General features: G+C 41.6%; 1 protein-coding gene across 4 annotated transcripts in view; it reads left to right on the top strand.

Moving 5' to 3' along the window:
- aopep (aminopeptidase O (putative)) overlaps positions 1-15,193 on the top strand; it is a 62,517-nt gene that overhangs the window by 33,015 nt on the left and 14,309 nt on the right. Inside the window, exon 14 of one of the 4 annotated variants that reach the window (XM_018759425.2) lies at positions 4,425-4,499. The exons of the other annotated variants lie outside the window; for them this stretch is intronic. Within the exon in view, the coding sequence (XP_018614941.1) occupies positions 4,425-4,463 (39 nt within the window). The 3' untranslated portion in view covers positions 4,464-4,499. Of the gene's footprint in view, positions 1-4,424; positions 4,500-15,193 lie in introns of those variants that run through there. 4 annotated transcript variants of the gene reach the window in all.

Here is a 15,193-nt window from a genome sequence, read left to right as displayed (position 1 = left end):
ATACCGAATTAGAAAGGGCCAGGAGCACCCCATTTGGCAGAGCTACATGGTGGAGTGAGTGCCTGTTTGATGTGTGCTATAAAAACCAGCCTAAAAGGAAACAGGAGTTGACCTGGTCTCCCTGCCCCTCCTCCCTCACAGCCCTCTGCTGCTGTGCCCCACCCTGGGAGCCCTGTGGCGCTCCAGGTGTACTTTATATCACCCCTGCCGGCACTTCAAACACTAGGCCTCATCGTCCCCTCACTCACCCCCACCACCTACCCAGGCTAGGCCCAGCCAAGCCCCTCCCATCCCCTCCCCTTACAAGTCACTCATAAATCAGCCCTCTCCCAAATGAGGAAAGGAGGAAAGGGTGGCTTGGCCGGGCAGCAAGCAGCACTCGTCTGGAGTTTAAAGATAATTACATCACAGACGACTGTGGCTCGAGAGAGTCAGACATGAGATGCTGAGCGGACCCACAGCCCCTCCCCTGACCAGCCGGCGACACAGGGCCACTTTAATGTAAAATTAAAGTTTTCTGCCAGAAAGAAAAATTTGACTTTTATTGCTTTTCTTTTTTGAGGGGGGGCAGAGCGGATATTAGTCACGGTCTCATGATAATGAGCTTCAATTGCCCTCGTTTTCAGCAGCGGACACTGTTACGTAGGGCTGGCTTGGAATGCACCGCTGGGGTTACGGCTCTTTTCTTGCAGCATTTCCGAACAAGAGAGTGAGCACTTGAATGAAACTCCCCCTCCACATTTTTACCAGGGAGACACGGGTTAATTGTGCAGGTTGCAGTGCCGAGTAGAAATTGCTTAAATGGAGGCTAAGATGGATTTCCTATACCTGTTTGCTTGTGAGGTTAAAAAAAAATAAATAAATCACAGCACCTCCACCACATCATTTGCCTTTTGACTTTTATGCATTTGTTAAAGTAATGATCCAGGTGTTCTGGAGATAAAATGAGCTGACCTGTTCTAGTATAGTATGAGTTGAAAGGTATGACGTCAGTTCTTTGTGCTTTCAAGGTTACACACTGTCTGGTTGCACTAAGTGCAAAACAAACAGAATAAAGAAATGCAGCACCAAGCAAAGGAACTAGATTGTTAAAAGGGCATTAATTATGTATCCCTGTAATCTTTTTTTTTATTATTCCCTTATATTAATAGTGTTCTTTGTGGCATTGTTTTTGAACCTCTGCGAGCAGACACTCTTGGATTTGCCTTTGCTGTCGGAGTTGAATTCCTGGGCAAAATGTGGCAATGTAACATTCCCGGAGGGGCAAAACAGCTTTGAGCCCCTTCCTGCTCTAAATCTCTAGTTCTTTATGTTAATAATGCATATCTTTTAAGACTTCTCTTTATGAAAGTAAGTAGTATATTTAAAAAAAAAAAAAAAACTTCTTGCACTTGCAGTTCAGCGTTCCTGTGCACATGTGACTCTAACTCATTTAGCTGATGTCTTAATATTGCAAGAGTCATATACTAAGGGCAAATTAGAATCAGCAATCCACTTGAAGTACATGTATTTGGTCTGTGGGAGGAAACCAGAGCACCCAGAGAAAACCCATGCAAAAATGGGCAGATCATACAAACTGAAGAGTTCTAAAGAGAGCTTAAACTCTTAGAGTTCTTGTAAAGGTTGAGTTGAATTGTTTAGATATTTTCTTCCTGTATAAATACGGTTTTGTTACCTTTAATATACATGCCTGTGCAAATTAGTCAATTTTATGAGTCATTTTATTTCCACTTTAGTTAATAGAAACTTTTGATGCAATGTCTCAAAGTCTGGGAGTCTCGTCTAGTCACGGATGTGCTGTTTTGTTTGGGTTCTCAGACTGCGGGTGGATGAAGCGTATTCTCCTGACCAGAACTGTGGGACTATATCACACACAGGACCTAAACCTGGCCACAGCTTTGCGGTACGGTTGCACTTGATTACAAGCAGCTGTTTTTCCTCCATATTCAGAAATCCCCTCTCACATGTGTATGTGGAGAACCAGGACTTAGCTTGATTTATGTAGCACAGGGATTTGAGTTAGGAGAGATAACGACTGAACTTCTCCTAAGATTATAGGGGCAGAATGACAGCAAAGAGGGGTTTTTTTGAGTTCTCCCTGGGAGAAAAATGCCAGACTGTTTCTGCTTTTGGCATTGTGATCTTTAAGTACCTACTGAAAAATGTGTGTTTGGTTTGAAGAAGCCAGATCAAGAACCTCTGTTAAGCTCCTGAGGGAGCACAGTGGTCTTACGTGTGCATGATTCACATGACACGGATTTGATGTGCGATCACATGACCTGGAATCTGCTAGGTGGCCAGTAACAGCAGGTTAGAAGATTCATGTTCTGTGTCTGATTGAGAGGAAGACTCACAAGGAGATGCGTAGAAGATAGTTCAACAGTTGTCCTTAAACAATACATCACACAAGTGTATGTGTTCTCCATTACACACGTGACAGAACAGTGCATTCACCTTCCTTCACCTTACAGAGATGTCATCCAGGTTAGATTTCTTCACACGAATACAGCTATGATTTGATTAGAACGTTCTGCATGGTTTAAAACAGTTTGTTTACAAATTGAAGTACAGTCACCACAACTAGTTTGTCACAATTACATACCAATGATCCTTTTTTATTATGTTTTAAAATGCAGAAATCATAAGATGTAACAAATTTTTTCATGTAATCTTGTTTTTAAATTAGAATTTTGGGATTCCTTTCTTTGGAATAGTGGTCTGTATATGGGACCCGTGACTGCTCAGGAGTCAGAACATGAGCTGTGCTTCAGTAAATTTCTGGGAGGACACAGTGGCGTTGAAATGAGCTACAGACATAATACAGCCTTCGTCTGTTGAGAGGATGGAGAGCCACAGATGGATCTGTTTTGGTCAACTTGCAGACGTCAGTTTTCAGAACTCGCCTGTATGGAGACTGGCTCCACTTCACTCCAGTTAACATCGAAATTTCGGAGCCTTGACATTTTCAACAAAAATAAGCCATGTCTTTGTAATAGCTGTGAATATGTTTTTGATGACCGCAAGCACAGGAAAAATTCCCCAAAACATGCAGCTATACTTCATACTTCCCCTTTCCCCAATGCGTCCTTATTTAAGTGGTCCCCAGGGGAAGCGTTGAAACTAGATGCATTGACCGGATTTTACAGAGCTGTGCTTGTCACCGGCAGCAGGAAGAGGGCCAGAAGGGGAAGCGGAGGCTTTCCAGCCGTAAAATCGTATGTCATACTCCAAAGGGAGAGCTTTGTTTTCATTTTAACGCAGCTCCGTGAACACCCTCGTAGCTGATTTAGCGTCACCCAAATGGCCAAGAAGGCCCCACAGTACATCAGAAATACGGCGCTGAGGTGATTAACAGTTTCAACGGGTGGCTTCATCGGTCCTTCCTTATTAAATGTAAATCATTCCAATTTACCGATGTGCGGCTGTAGATCTCTTTGTTGATGTCAGGGCCTGATGCCACTCACCAAGTTTATCGCTGTCTGGAACTGAGCCTAAAAAAGTATAGGTAAAATACAATGGAAGTACAGTGTGAGAAGGACTAAAACAGCCCCCACTCAAGGCTCCACATACAGAATGTGTGTCTGCAGTGAAAGGCTGATCATGCCAGCAGGTGGCAGAGCAGTTATGGTGACATATCTGTAATCAGTAGAGTTCCTGATGGTCAGTTTCTGCACTCATTGTTACACTGATTAGAAAAGCTTAATATGCTGTTTTGACATAAAACATCCAGCTGCGCTTATGAAAGAACAGTAAACACGATTAGTTATGTCAGTTAGTTGTGCTTCCCATTCAAAGGGACTGAGGCAAAGCAAAGGCTGGAGATGCTCATGAAGCATGTGATACATGGTGTGCTGTAGCGAGCAAACGAGACACCAGCAGAGCGCTTGTGCTTCGGTGATGTCATTGGATGCCAATTTTACACCCTGCAAGCAGCCTCTCTGTCTGTCAACTCCTATTGGCCTGTGTCCCCATACCTTTCCCCACCCCCTTTTTAGAACCAGCTATCTACTCAAACCATTTGCCCAAGAGCTGCCAGATACATTTATCACATTTATATTGCGTCACATGACAAAGGGTTCTGTTATTAGGTCAGTGCGTTCTATCTGTAAGTGGCCTCTGGTTGGCTGGAAGATGTTTCCCCCAGCTGCTCAGCACTTTAGAGCTCTAACTGTGTGAAAACCCCCATTCAGCAGGGGAGTAAAAAAAAGACTAGACAACCTTTACTGTGAATTATCTTCAAATTAAAGAAGTACATTAAGGACACCCAACTTTTTGTGCTTACATGTATGAAACTGACACATGCTGGACATAAGGACATGTTGGCAGTCCCTTACTGATTTAATGTTTCTCAAGTTATTTTAAAACATTTAGTTTAAATAAAGTGTTTATGTTTCAATGATCATTTCAACATTTTCCTCTGTTAGGTCTCCTGCTGCAAAGCAAGAAATTTTGCGAGATGTTAAAAGGGCTTTGTCATCATAGACGTGTAAAAGATGATTTGCCCATCAGCTCACTGGTAGGTACGCTCTGAGCAAATTGTTCTAACTTAGCAAACCATTGGGATGCCCTTTATGCTTGAATAATGAGCTTAGAACTGATGGCACCGCTAGACGGCTCTGGCCAATTAGTGTCGTCTCGTGCTTTTAAGTGAAGTAAGGGGGCTCGTAAAGCCAACACGTGCATCCACGCCCTCCCTGTTCCCTATTTGTACGGCAAGGCTACGCGCTGCAGTTTTTGAGCAGAGGGACAGGGTTGTGCCAGGAGTCGTGAAATCAGGTGCAGTCGTGATCGTGTTTCCAAATGTTGATCCCTGGCCAATAGTAAGGTTCAGCTGTGTGAAGGTAGGAAAGTTCAGTCAGAGCACCGCCAACTGTGTAGGGTACTGCTCAGGCCTGTATGGCTGCTGAAACCCACACAGCACGAACCACGCTTCTCAGGAAGTGAGCACCTATTACATTGTTTCAAGCATTTTATTTTCAGCCTTCTTCAGTTTTTTTTTTTTTGCTCTCCTTTACTTTTTGGAGTAATCACCATGTACTCTTTATATGTGTGTGGATTTATATGGCAGTACCTAAAGCGAGTGGGCCTCATTGATCCTATGGCTCAATGATCATGGTTTACTTATCTGTGTTTAAAAACTGGGTGTTAGCTGTTAAAGACAGAAGGGTTCAGAATTACTGGCTTATATGAGCACGATGTTCAGTCTCCCCACCAGACATCACCTGCAGATTAGGAGCCTGTGCTTTGAGGGATGGTTGGTAAAAATACATCACAGATTCTACCTTTATTTATTGAGGCTGTAATTTGCAATCTTATCTGTAATTACAGAATCATTAGGCTGATGATGAATCATGTGTCATGATTGAAATATGACCATTGTGATGAAGCTATGCTTTTTAGATTTGTCCTGTAGTGGGGTTGAGGGTGAGAATCATACAGACTGTGATCTGTTGAAATAGAAGATTAAGAGCATCCTGTGTACCCTGAAAAGAGAAAAGGATGACCTTCAATGGCCGCTCTAGCTGAAGGCACGGAAGCTTTGCAAAAGACAGGAAAACGTCATCAAAAGAGACAGACTTGTCTGCCTCTCACACTTCCTGTTTACTTTCAAGCAGAATATAAATGGACATATTCCACTCGGAGAGAAGGCTAGGCTGAGTAGTACATGGTGGGCTGCTGGAGAGTCCTTAGACGAGTAGTAAAGACAGCTTCTGGTGTGTAAATGAAAAACCTGTTCGCTGCGCTGTGTAGGTTGCTTTACGAGAGGCTTTCTGCCCAGCATTTAAGTGACAGTGGCAACAGCATATATATATATATATATCATTAAAGTTTTTTTTTTTTTTTTTTTAAAAGAAGCTTGACTTTCTCAGAGAGTTTCATAAATTTTTACTAATTCTTACCAGTCAGATTAATAGACTATGTTCTGTTGGACATTCATTGGTTTGGTTACCTTTGCTATATGCTTACCAGAATGTTCTGTCTTTGTTCTTAAATATTGTTTGAAACGCATTTAGTTTTACATTTTTTTTGTCGCTATTCTTGAACTACTCATTTTTCTCTTAGGTACAATGAAGATGAACATGGTAGTCTTTATTAAGGGATTCCCAAAAGGCAAAACAAATTCTTGTGAACACCGGAGAATTTATTTTGAAGGATTCCAGACGACTCCCCTTGGAGTCTGGGAGCTCTGATCATGTGATGAATTCCAGGTAGTCAGGGGCAATCGGTCTGGTGGTTTTGCACTGAGCTCCTGCTGTGCTCTAAGGCAGAAGCCACTGCACACCTGCATGATGGTCACTCTGCATTCCGGGAAGCCTGAGGGTTGCTTGGGCAGTGTGTTAGGGCACATTGTTATGGAAGAGACTGCATTTTTTTTAAACATATTTTATTCCCGATTAGTCTGTTTGCACACAACCATGGCTCTAACACCAAGGTCACCCCGGCCTAGTGTGGCTGAACACCAGCGTTACGGTGTCCTAGAGTTCTGTGCAACCATATACCTCTTCATTTCCCTGGAAGTTCCTGCATCTTCAGTCATGCCAGCATCTGCACTTTAACCTTCACGCGTTCTGGAATATTCTATTCTTGAGACTGCCACACTAATACTGTACCTATTTTGATGGATCTTGTTAACTTCTGTTTCATTTAATCTGTAAAAAAAAAAAAGGAATCGAGGACATGGATGGTTTTCGTGTGAGATGATGTTCTCTGGTATTGGAAAGCAGGTGTTTAGCCTGGTGCTTGTACAATTTTATAAGTTTAACCTGGCCAGTTTGAAGGTGAGCACCTCTGTGTCCACAGTTTTTTCCACAGTTTTATCCACAGACTCTGGCTCGCCTTGATCTGCTAATCTCCTTTTGGAGATACTGCGAGTAGGCGCCTGCAGTCTGAGCTCAATCCTGTCTGGTGAGCTGGTGAGGGGCATGGGGACAACCATGACTGAGCTAAGAATCGTACGAAAGTAACATTGGGGTGATGGAAGCTGGCCAGGATGAACAACGTTGAGGCACTAGCGCTCTTCCTTTTATGGGTGCATTCGGAAGTTACTCCAGTCCAGTGTGATAGGAAGCATGAGGTCTGCTTCAGATGCTTCATTTAACACTTGACTCCCCCACCTCAGTTTACAGAGCTTGTGTAATTTCAGGCATAGTGTACATTGGTGGAACGCACATCCGTATGTCTGTCTGTCTGTCTTTAGTTGTCTCAAGTCCCATGCATTTTGACTCATACAGAAAAACAGCTATAAACTTTATAGCTCAAACACATTTGGAAGTTATGAAAGGCTTTTTAAATTAGTAATGTAAGGTTGTACAAAAATCTACATAATGATGATAATTTGAAAAATATCGACATATATATATACACACACACACACACACACATATATATATATATATATATATATATATATACACACAGTATGTAGATATATATATATATAAAATTCACATATTCTCTATGTAGCTTAAACAACCTGAAGCAACCGCTGCCAAATGGATGTCATTGAAGATAACATCTTGAAAGGTTGCTCTGTGTGTGTGTGTGTGTGTGTGTGTGTGTGTGTGTGTGTGTGTGTGTGTGTGTGTGTGTGTGAGCGCATCTCAAAGTCTGTTGTTTTGGGCTGCTCATTCAATGATGTGTGACTGATGCTTACAAGAGATTGCAGGCTTATTCCTCCTTACATTCTTCCATCGGTTCAGGCACCGAGTCTGCATCCCTCCCTGATTCTTTCCTGTTCTATCAGTCATGAACATCTTGAATGTTCCTGTTCTTCACCTTTTCGGGAAGTAAACTCTATCTGCCTTTCGGTGCAAGCAGATGCCATCTTTGCAGATTGTGATTGTTGTGATACCTGTGTGTTTTCACTCCCCCTTGAATCTCCTTTACCTTTTGCTCCAAAGTTACTATGACTATCGAAAATTATCTAGTGGACCATTTGTTAGATTAGCACAGGACTTTTTACGTAGGGTGCTTATTCATTTAGAATAAAGTGTATATTCTGTGTTTGTGAACATGGATACAGGGAATCCCTGCCCTTATAGATATTGAAAAATACATTCTGCATATTAAAAATATTCTGCATAAGACACATGCAGCGCATCACTGTTTCTTGGACAAAAACTTTTATCTTCCCATTAACTTTTATATGAGCAACTTGAGAATTTAATGTGCTTGTTATCCACAGGTTCTGAGAATGTTTCACAACATCCTTAAGGCAGATATAAGGACAAAAACAAGACTACCTAAGGGATCAGAAACCTTTGCAATAGCATCTGCTGTGTAATTGCCAGTGGTGACATCATCAGTACAGCTCGAATGAATGGTGCCATTGTCACTGGCTTCCACCAGTGGTCTTGTCCTTTGCAGCAGTATCATCAGTGTAGGTATTAGCAGTCGTGTTGTTGTCAATACAGCCTCAATCGGTGGTGTCACGATCCACGGTAGTACCATTAGTGCAGGCATCATCAGTGGCACAATCATCTGTGCAGCTGTAATCAGCTATGCTGTTGTTGATGTGGCTACAATCAATGGTGCTGCGATCCACCATGATGTCATTAGTGCAGGCATTAGCACTGGCATGATCTTCACTGCAGCTAAAATTGGTTGTACCATCAACAATATGGCTGTAAGCAAAGGTGCCTTGATTAACAATATCATTAGTACAGACACCATCAATGACACAATCATGAATACAAGCAAAATCTGTTGTTTTCATCAGCTGTGGTGTTATCCTCACTGCACTTCACAACAATGCCATCATTAATAGAGCCAGCCTGGACATTTCAGGCCCAAACCCTGCCATGGACTTAAGTCTTGTGTACCTGGAAAGAGATGAGCTCTCCCAGTAAGGCTCATGCCTCCCTTCTTGCTCCATGTATGTCCTCCTCTCTCTACCGGAGTTGAACCACAGCTGCTGATTTTGTCGCTGAGCTGAAAGCGTCATTCACAAGAACTTCACAGTATTCCTTTTGTTGGACAACTGAAAGCAATACCCAACGTAGCCACTGGCCGTGTATTTGGAAACTTTGTTTTCTGCTCAACAGTGTCAGAAACACTGAAAATTATACAAATTAAGCTTGACCTCTGTGGCGTGATGTTGATTGACCTTTATAAATTAAGACCACCTGAGGCATTCATGATCCGTATAATTTATTATTTCCATTTAAGAACACGGGTGGTCTTGTAGATACGGTATTAATGAAAGCACCTCCACAGTTTTTGGGTGTTGGTTACGTGGTAAATTGGTTTAACTATTACATTTATGGTATGGATTGCTAAAACTTTTGAATGAGGATAATTTAATTTGAAGTTCTGAATTTATTTCTTCATCCATCATTAAAGGGTAGTTGCTGTGAATCTGAGACCTTAGTTAATCTGGATGTCATTTTGGGAGGGTGGTCAATGTATTGCTAATGGAATTTTAGTCATATCCTGCAACTCTACACCTTTCATAATCCCTGTATGTTTTTTCAGCTGTTCTGTGTTTGATGGAGTGGATCTTGATAAAACCTCTCTGAGCAGAGCTTAGGGATATGGATGTGCCATTTGGCGGGACCCTTCTAACCACTTAAGGGCCAGCATCAGGGTGTTTGAATAGAAACTGAAATTCTCTTTGAGAATGAACGAGAACCTGAAGTGTTCACAAACACCATCTTCATCACCATCAGAAATACCAGTTCGTTTGATGAGTTTTTTGGGGCGCAAATATGCCTCAATGCTTAATTTTATTTTATTTCTTTAAATCTTGTGTTGATATTGAGTATAAATTATTGACCTTTAAGTATTTTTTTCTTCTGCATCACTTGGCTTTTCAGTGCAAGTCTTCATAATGAAAATTTGCAATCATAAGTGATTTTTGTGTCTGTGATTTTCTTGGAATACTGTACTGTGTACTATGTGATGAACTGCTGTCCAGCACATAAATTGTAATTAATTAACTGTAGTTTTCAGTATTACTCGGGGGCCATTGAGATGTAAAGCATTTTGAAAACATATTACAAAGTGCTATTTGCTCAGTCACATGATTTAGTAAATATCCACTTAGTCGGAGTGTGTGTCCTGTTGATCTGTTTTCCCAGTGAAAGGAAAAAGTATAGTAAAGAGGTTTTTTTAAAATCTGTGAGTGATCCAATAACCATAGTTACGGAAAGAACGGAATAGGTCCAGGAAATGTGTGTATTTTTTGTGTCTGATTACTCCTGTCTGAGTGCAAGTGCTCAAGTTTTCCAGCTAAGATGCTTTGATGAGAAGATTACCGGCAAATAAGGTGGTGGTTGACTAAGATGGAGGTTACGTCATCCTTGTTCCTCCCAAACGCTTGCTTTTAGTCCTACATAAAATATTGCAAATTGCATCACAAATAAGCACAGATCTTGGTATACAAAAATATTCACAGTAAATTGTCAACAATCAGTGAAAACTCACTAAATAAGGTTGTAATAATTCTTCTAATTGGTATGAACTTACATTTAGTTTCTCCTTGTTGATGTGTTTACTGTGCTTTTCCCTTCTGCCACTGGTGCTTGGAGGGACATAGAAGCTAATGTTTTGGAAACAGGAATCCATTTCACAAAGTAACACTTCATTGATCAGGGAGTCTGGGGCCGCTCCATGAATATTCAGCCATATTGATCGTACTGAGAGGCCGCAAAAGCCCCCAGGGCAGACGGGGAGACAGCTTGCAGGGACAGGACGACGCCACAATGCCCCAGTGATGATGCTGCAAGGGCAGTCCAGTTCTAGGGGGCTTTGACTTAGACTTCAGAGTGGCGGCCCTTGGTAACCATCATTGGCCATGCTTGTACAGCCTTTAAAAATGGTGATTGGAAACAGCCGTTAAAAATGTCTAACTACTGTCAAGTCCAGGTCTGGTTTTTCTAGTGTTCCAAGTTTAGGGCACAAGCAGCCTTTAAGGAAAGTCTCATCAGTTAGTTATTAAGTTAAATTTTGTCCATAGTAACCTATGGTAAAGAACATACTTGTTACAAGAAAGTAAAAAAGGTCACTCAAAAGGAAGTACTTATCATACAAAGGTTTTGGTCAAGATCTATTGCTCACTGGCACAGAGAGGAAACAAAGTTTTAAATTATGTATAGTAGTGACAGGATAGATCTACTGACTGAAAAAACGTCTCCCTCTTTGCAGTTTCTGCAGTCCCCTTTTTTCAATCTTGACCCAAAACTTTTTGTCACCCTCGCAGTTCTCCATATCTACTCTCTAGTTATTTCCTGAGAGGTTTTTTCTTCCTTCCAGGAAACGTCTGTTGCAGTGAGTCATCTGGTCTAGAAGCAGGTTTTGGAGGAAAGCTTGTGGTGTGAGAACCTTCCCAGGAAAGCTCAAGGAAGGGAGCATACCTTGGACATGAACACGTGCAAGAGAGAGATTGAATCGAAGTGTGTTTTTATGAGGCTGTGGTTAAGAAGAACAAAATACCAAGTATTGAAAAACACTGTGACACTGAACCCGTTGCATATGTTTTACCCCACAGCATTTCCATGTTTGAAAGCACCAAATGGAAGAAGCTTTATATCTAGCATTTCACACTGAGAAGTGTATAATAAAAAAAAAAAAAAAAAAAAGTGAAATGTAAAATTTCCATTTTGTTGTGTAAAATGATAATCCAGATGCAAGTCATCTTTTAACTGGCACAGGTATATCAATAATCATAACACTCCAAACATTAACAACTAATAAATAAACCTATTGTGAATTTGGAGATTTAAAGACCCTCACAATGACTGTGCTGCAACATCTGTTGTAAGCCTCTTCATTAGGTTGTTTATTCAGCAATTATTTCATGGGTTCAGTCTTGACTTTGACAGAATCGCAGTACTTTATAGGCAGTTTATGTTTACAAGTGTTTCCAGTATCTGCGGGATTTTTGCTTCGCGTATCCTGACACAAGTAAACCAGAAATAGTGACATTATTGCAGCAACTGCAGTATGCTAAGAACCACTGGTCTTGTGTGTTTTCTGGATTTAATTTTTTTCTCCATCTGTGCATCCATCTCTCTGCGCCAAGGTCTTTAAATGAGCTATCCTATTTTTTTAAGTTTTTGTACCATATGAAAAACTTTAAATGAGTTCCCAACTACAGAAATTGGACCCACAATTCTCGTACCCCGAAAAATGCTTTCTCGGAAAAGCCAGGGAACATTTCTTGCAGTAGAATTCTGAATGTTCAATTGAAGGCGAAGAAGAAGTAAAGCTGAAGAAGTAAACACTGTTTTCAGTGATAAATGTAGTAAATAGATTGTAAGATGTTTGGTTGGTACTTTTGACTTGTAGATGAAGAGCAGGATAGTGTAGCACTTTCTTTGACACTGGGATCACTTTCAAGTCAAGTCAAGTCGAGCTTTATTGTCATTTCTATAATGCCTGCTCCTGTCGTTTCTCTTTGGTATTTGCTTCAAATTGTTGTAGGTGCCCATTTTAATTTGTTCATGGGTAGAATTTTAAATTAAAATTTCCTTTGGTCAAGATGTATTGGCAAATTGAGTGGACACATTTAGTTGCCATACATTTTGAATGACATTGGATACAAAGTAGAATGTGAGCTAATCCATCCCGTGAAACTCATATTGCTGCTTTTTATTTAAACTGTAACACATGTACCCAGGGTGAACAGGAGACAAGGATATAAACAACCGCCTGAAACTTTTTCTGCTAATGGAGAAATCCAAACAGAGAACACAAGGATGAGGCCAAAATAGAACTGCGTTATCATTCATGTCTTGGCAGATGCATATCCTTTCCTTAAATATTTATCTTTAATGTCAGTGTACCAATAAATAACATTGTGTGGATTTTGAATTTTCATTTTAGTAAACTTTCAGTTAAAAAAGTTTTGAAAGGTGGTGGGTAGCAGATGCATAGATTCCTTCCTTTCCATAACTGGCTGTATCCTGTCTGGGAAACAAGGGGCTCTGATTTGTTCAGGATATCAGTGTTGAAAGCAGAGGTCTTTTCTACAGGTGAGTCCTCTGCCCAGGCTTCTGTTGGCTATTTATGGGCACAGACACGTCCAGGAAACATGCCGTTTTTTCCCTCAGCAGTTATCTTGTGTAGCCAGTTTCCGTTGCCGGAGGTCCGCCATGTCACTCACATATGCCCAGCACTTGATTGAGGGACTAGTGGATGGCGGCATTGTTCTCAGGGTTTGCAATGATTGTCATATCAAGGAAACTCTCTTGATGGTTTCTAAAAAAAAAAAAAAAAGAAAGAAAAAAAGAAATGGGCATTGTAGAAATGTTGACCCAGCGTCAGGCCGTGTCTGATACGGAAAACAACATGCAGGGTCATTTATCTGGATGTAAGGAGTGATGGGTACATTGAACTTTCGCAAACCATAAAATGTGAGTAATGACTGTTAATGGTGGTCACTTAATGTTAAAGCCTTTTTCAGTTTGAGTCTTTTTTTTTGTCTCTGAGTTAGGTGAGCAGGAACAATGTTTAGGTTTTGTAAAGCCTTCATAAACTGCTGAATGTCACTGTGGATGATCTAGGTCACAAAACAGCTCTTTGCTGCCTCTGTACATCTCTAAAGTGATGGGCGACCAGCTGTGTAGTCCCATGGCCCCAAGGAAATGTGTCCTTCAAGAAAAGATGAGTGTGGAGGAGTCAGGAGGTGTGAGGAGGTAACCAAAAGGAGAAATGCTGTCATCAAAGTGTGAACACGTCCAACATGATCAGTGGGCAAGTGTTGATGTTCGGGCTGCCTGTTCACCAGGGGATGAACTCTGACCTCTCTCTAGCCATAGAGCCTTATGTCAGAAGCAACATTGTGTGTGTATCTGTGTTTCACAGGGGGCAAGTCCCATGCTCCTCTTCCTCAGTCTGTCAGTCAGATGCCATCTTAACTGGTTGATGGCCAAGGTACAGCCTGGACTGCAGAGGAACCGTTTGTTTATTTGCAGTGTGTATCCTCCTTTTCCCCAGCCTTTTGTTTTTCCGTATGAAAAGCTTTATCATCAAGACCATGTGAAGTTAAGACAAATGCAACACATTCAGCTCAGTCTCTTCAGTCCTCTCAGTACTATTATGTTTTCAGTCTTGTGTCCTGAAGAGTTAGTGTTCAGACTCTGCTGGCCAAACACTTTATTTCTGAAATGCTGGAGCTGCAGCCTTTCTGTTAAGGCTGTGTATGGTCTGCTGCTTTTCTTCATCCACAGCCTTGAGAATGAGCACGTTTCCATTACGGGAGTACTCTGCTGTCCTGACCACTATGCCTCTGGTGTGTTATCCTGGGAGCCGCAGTAAACTGGATCAGTACATGGGACACGGTCTCAGGGCTCACCCTCTAGGCTCTTAGTTCTGCAAGTGATGCTGTGATTTGAGTTCAGCCCCTGTAGTATTTGAACCTGATTACGATAGTGTATTATGGTGGAGATAAAAGTGGAATAGAAGTTAATCGTCTACACCTCGACAGTGCAGCCTTGATTGTTTACTTCACAGTTCATTTTCATTGTTTTTGTGTGCAAAATTAATGAGCTGTGAGAACAAATAATCAGACGGCGGGCAAGGCTAATGGTGTGGCCTCTGAACAGCACTGGGGGAAAGAGTGGAGCGCTTCTCCTTCAAAACCAAAACACTTATGGCCCTTTATGGTGGTGTTAGCATATTGACCGTCATGTGGAGTGGAGTGTGACTTCAGTCTCCAAAATAAGTATAAAATGTAGTGTCTCGCCAGACTGAACTTAGCCATCTTGCACGTATGTGTATGATGGCATGAATGATCATCCACATTACAGCTACGCTGCATGTCTGACTTTTCCTCCGTAACTGAAATGTGGTGAAAAGTGCAACTTGGATCCCTTAGGAACAGAAAATACTAATAAGAGCATTAGGCTGAATGACTTTGTTAGGGATATGTATTTTTACAGTGAGAAGCCACTCTGTGATCCCTAGGGACAGTCATGTGACTTTCACTAACATTATCAAGCAATTACCATTTTACCTCGGTGAGATAAGTGCTGGGCAGTACACAGACAGTATGTCTGTGCGGTGCACCTTAAGCCAGGAGGCTTTTTTCATTCTTGGAGGAAAATTGACGATCCAGGAGTTCCTTCTTTTTCCAAGGGCCTGAAGGAGACCGGTCAGAGTGGTCCCAGAAGAGCTCCGAGAAGCAGAAGTAGCAGCAGCCGAGCCTTTGGCCACCTTTCCCGATCGGGAGCCCAACACCAGGCCTCGCTTT

This window comes from Scleropages formosus, chromosome 17 (assembly GCF_900964775.1).
Source record: "Scleropages formosus chromosome 17, fSclFor1.1, whole genome shotgun sequence".
Taxonomy (NCBI): Eukaryota; Metazoa; Chordata; class Actinopteri; order Osteoglossiformes; family Osteoglossidae; genus Scleropages; species Scleropages formosus.
The sequence above is the reverse complement of the archived record's forward strand: the minus strand, read 5'-3'. Positions and strand labels throughout refer to the sequence as shown.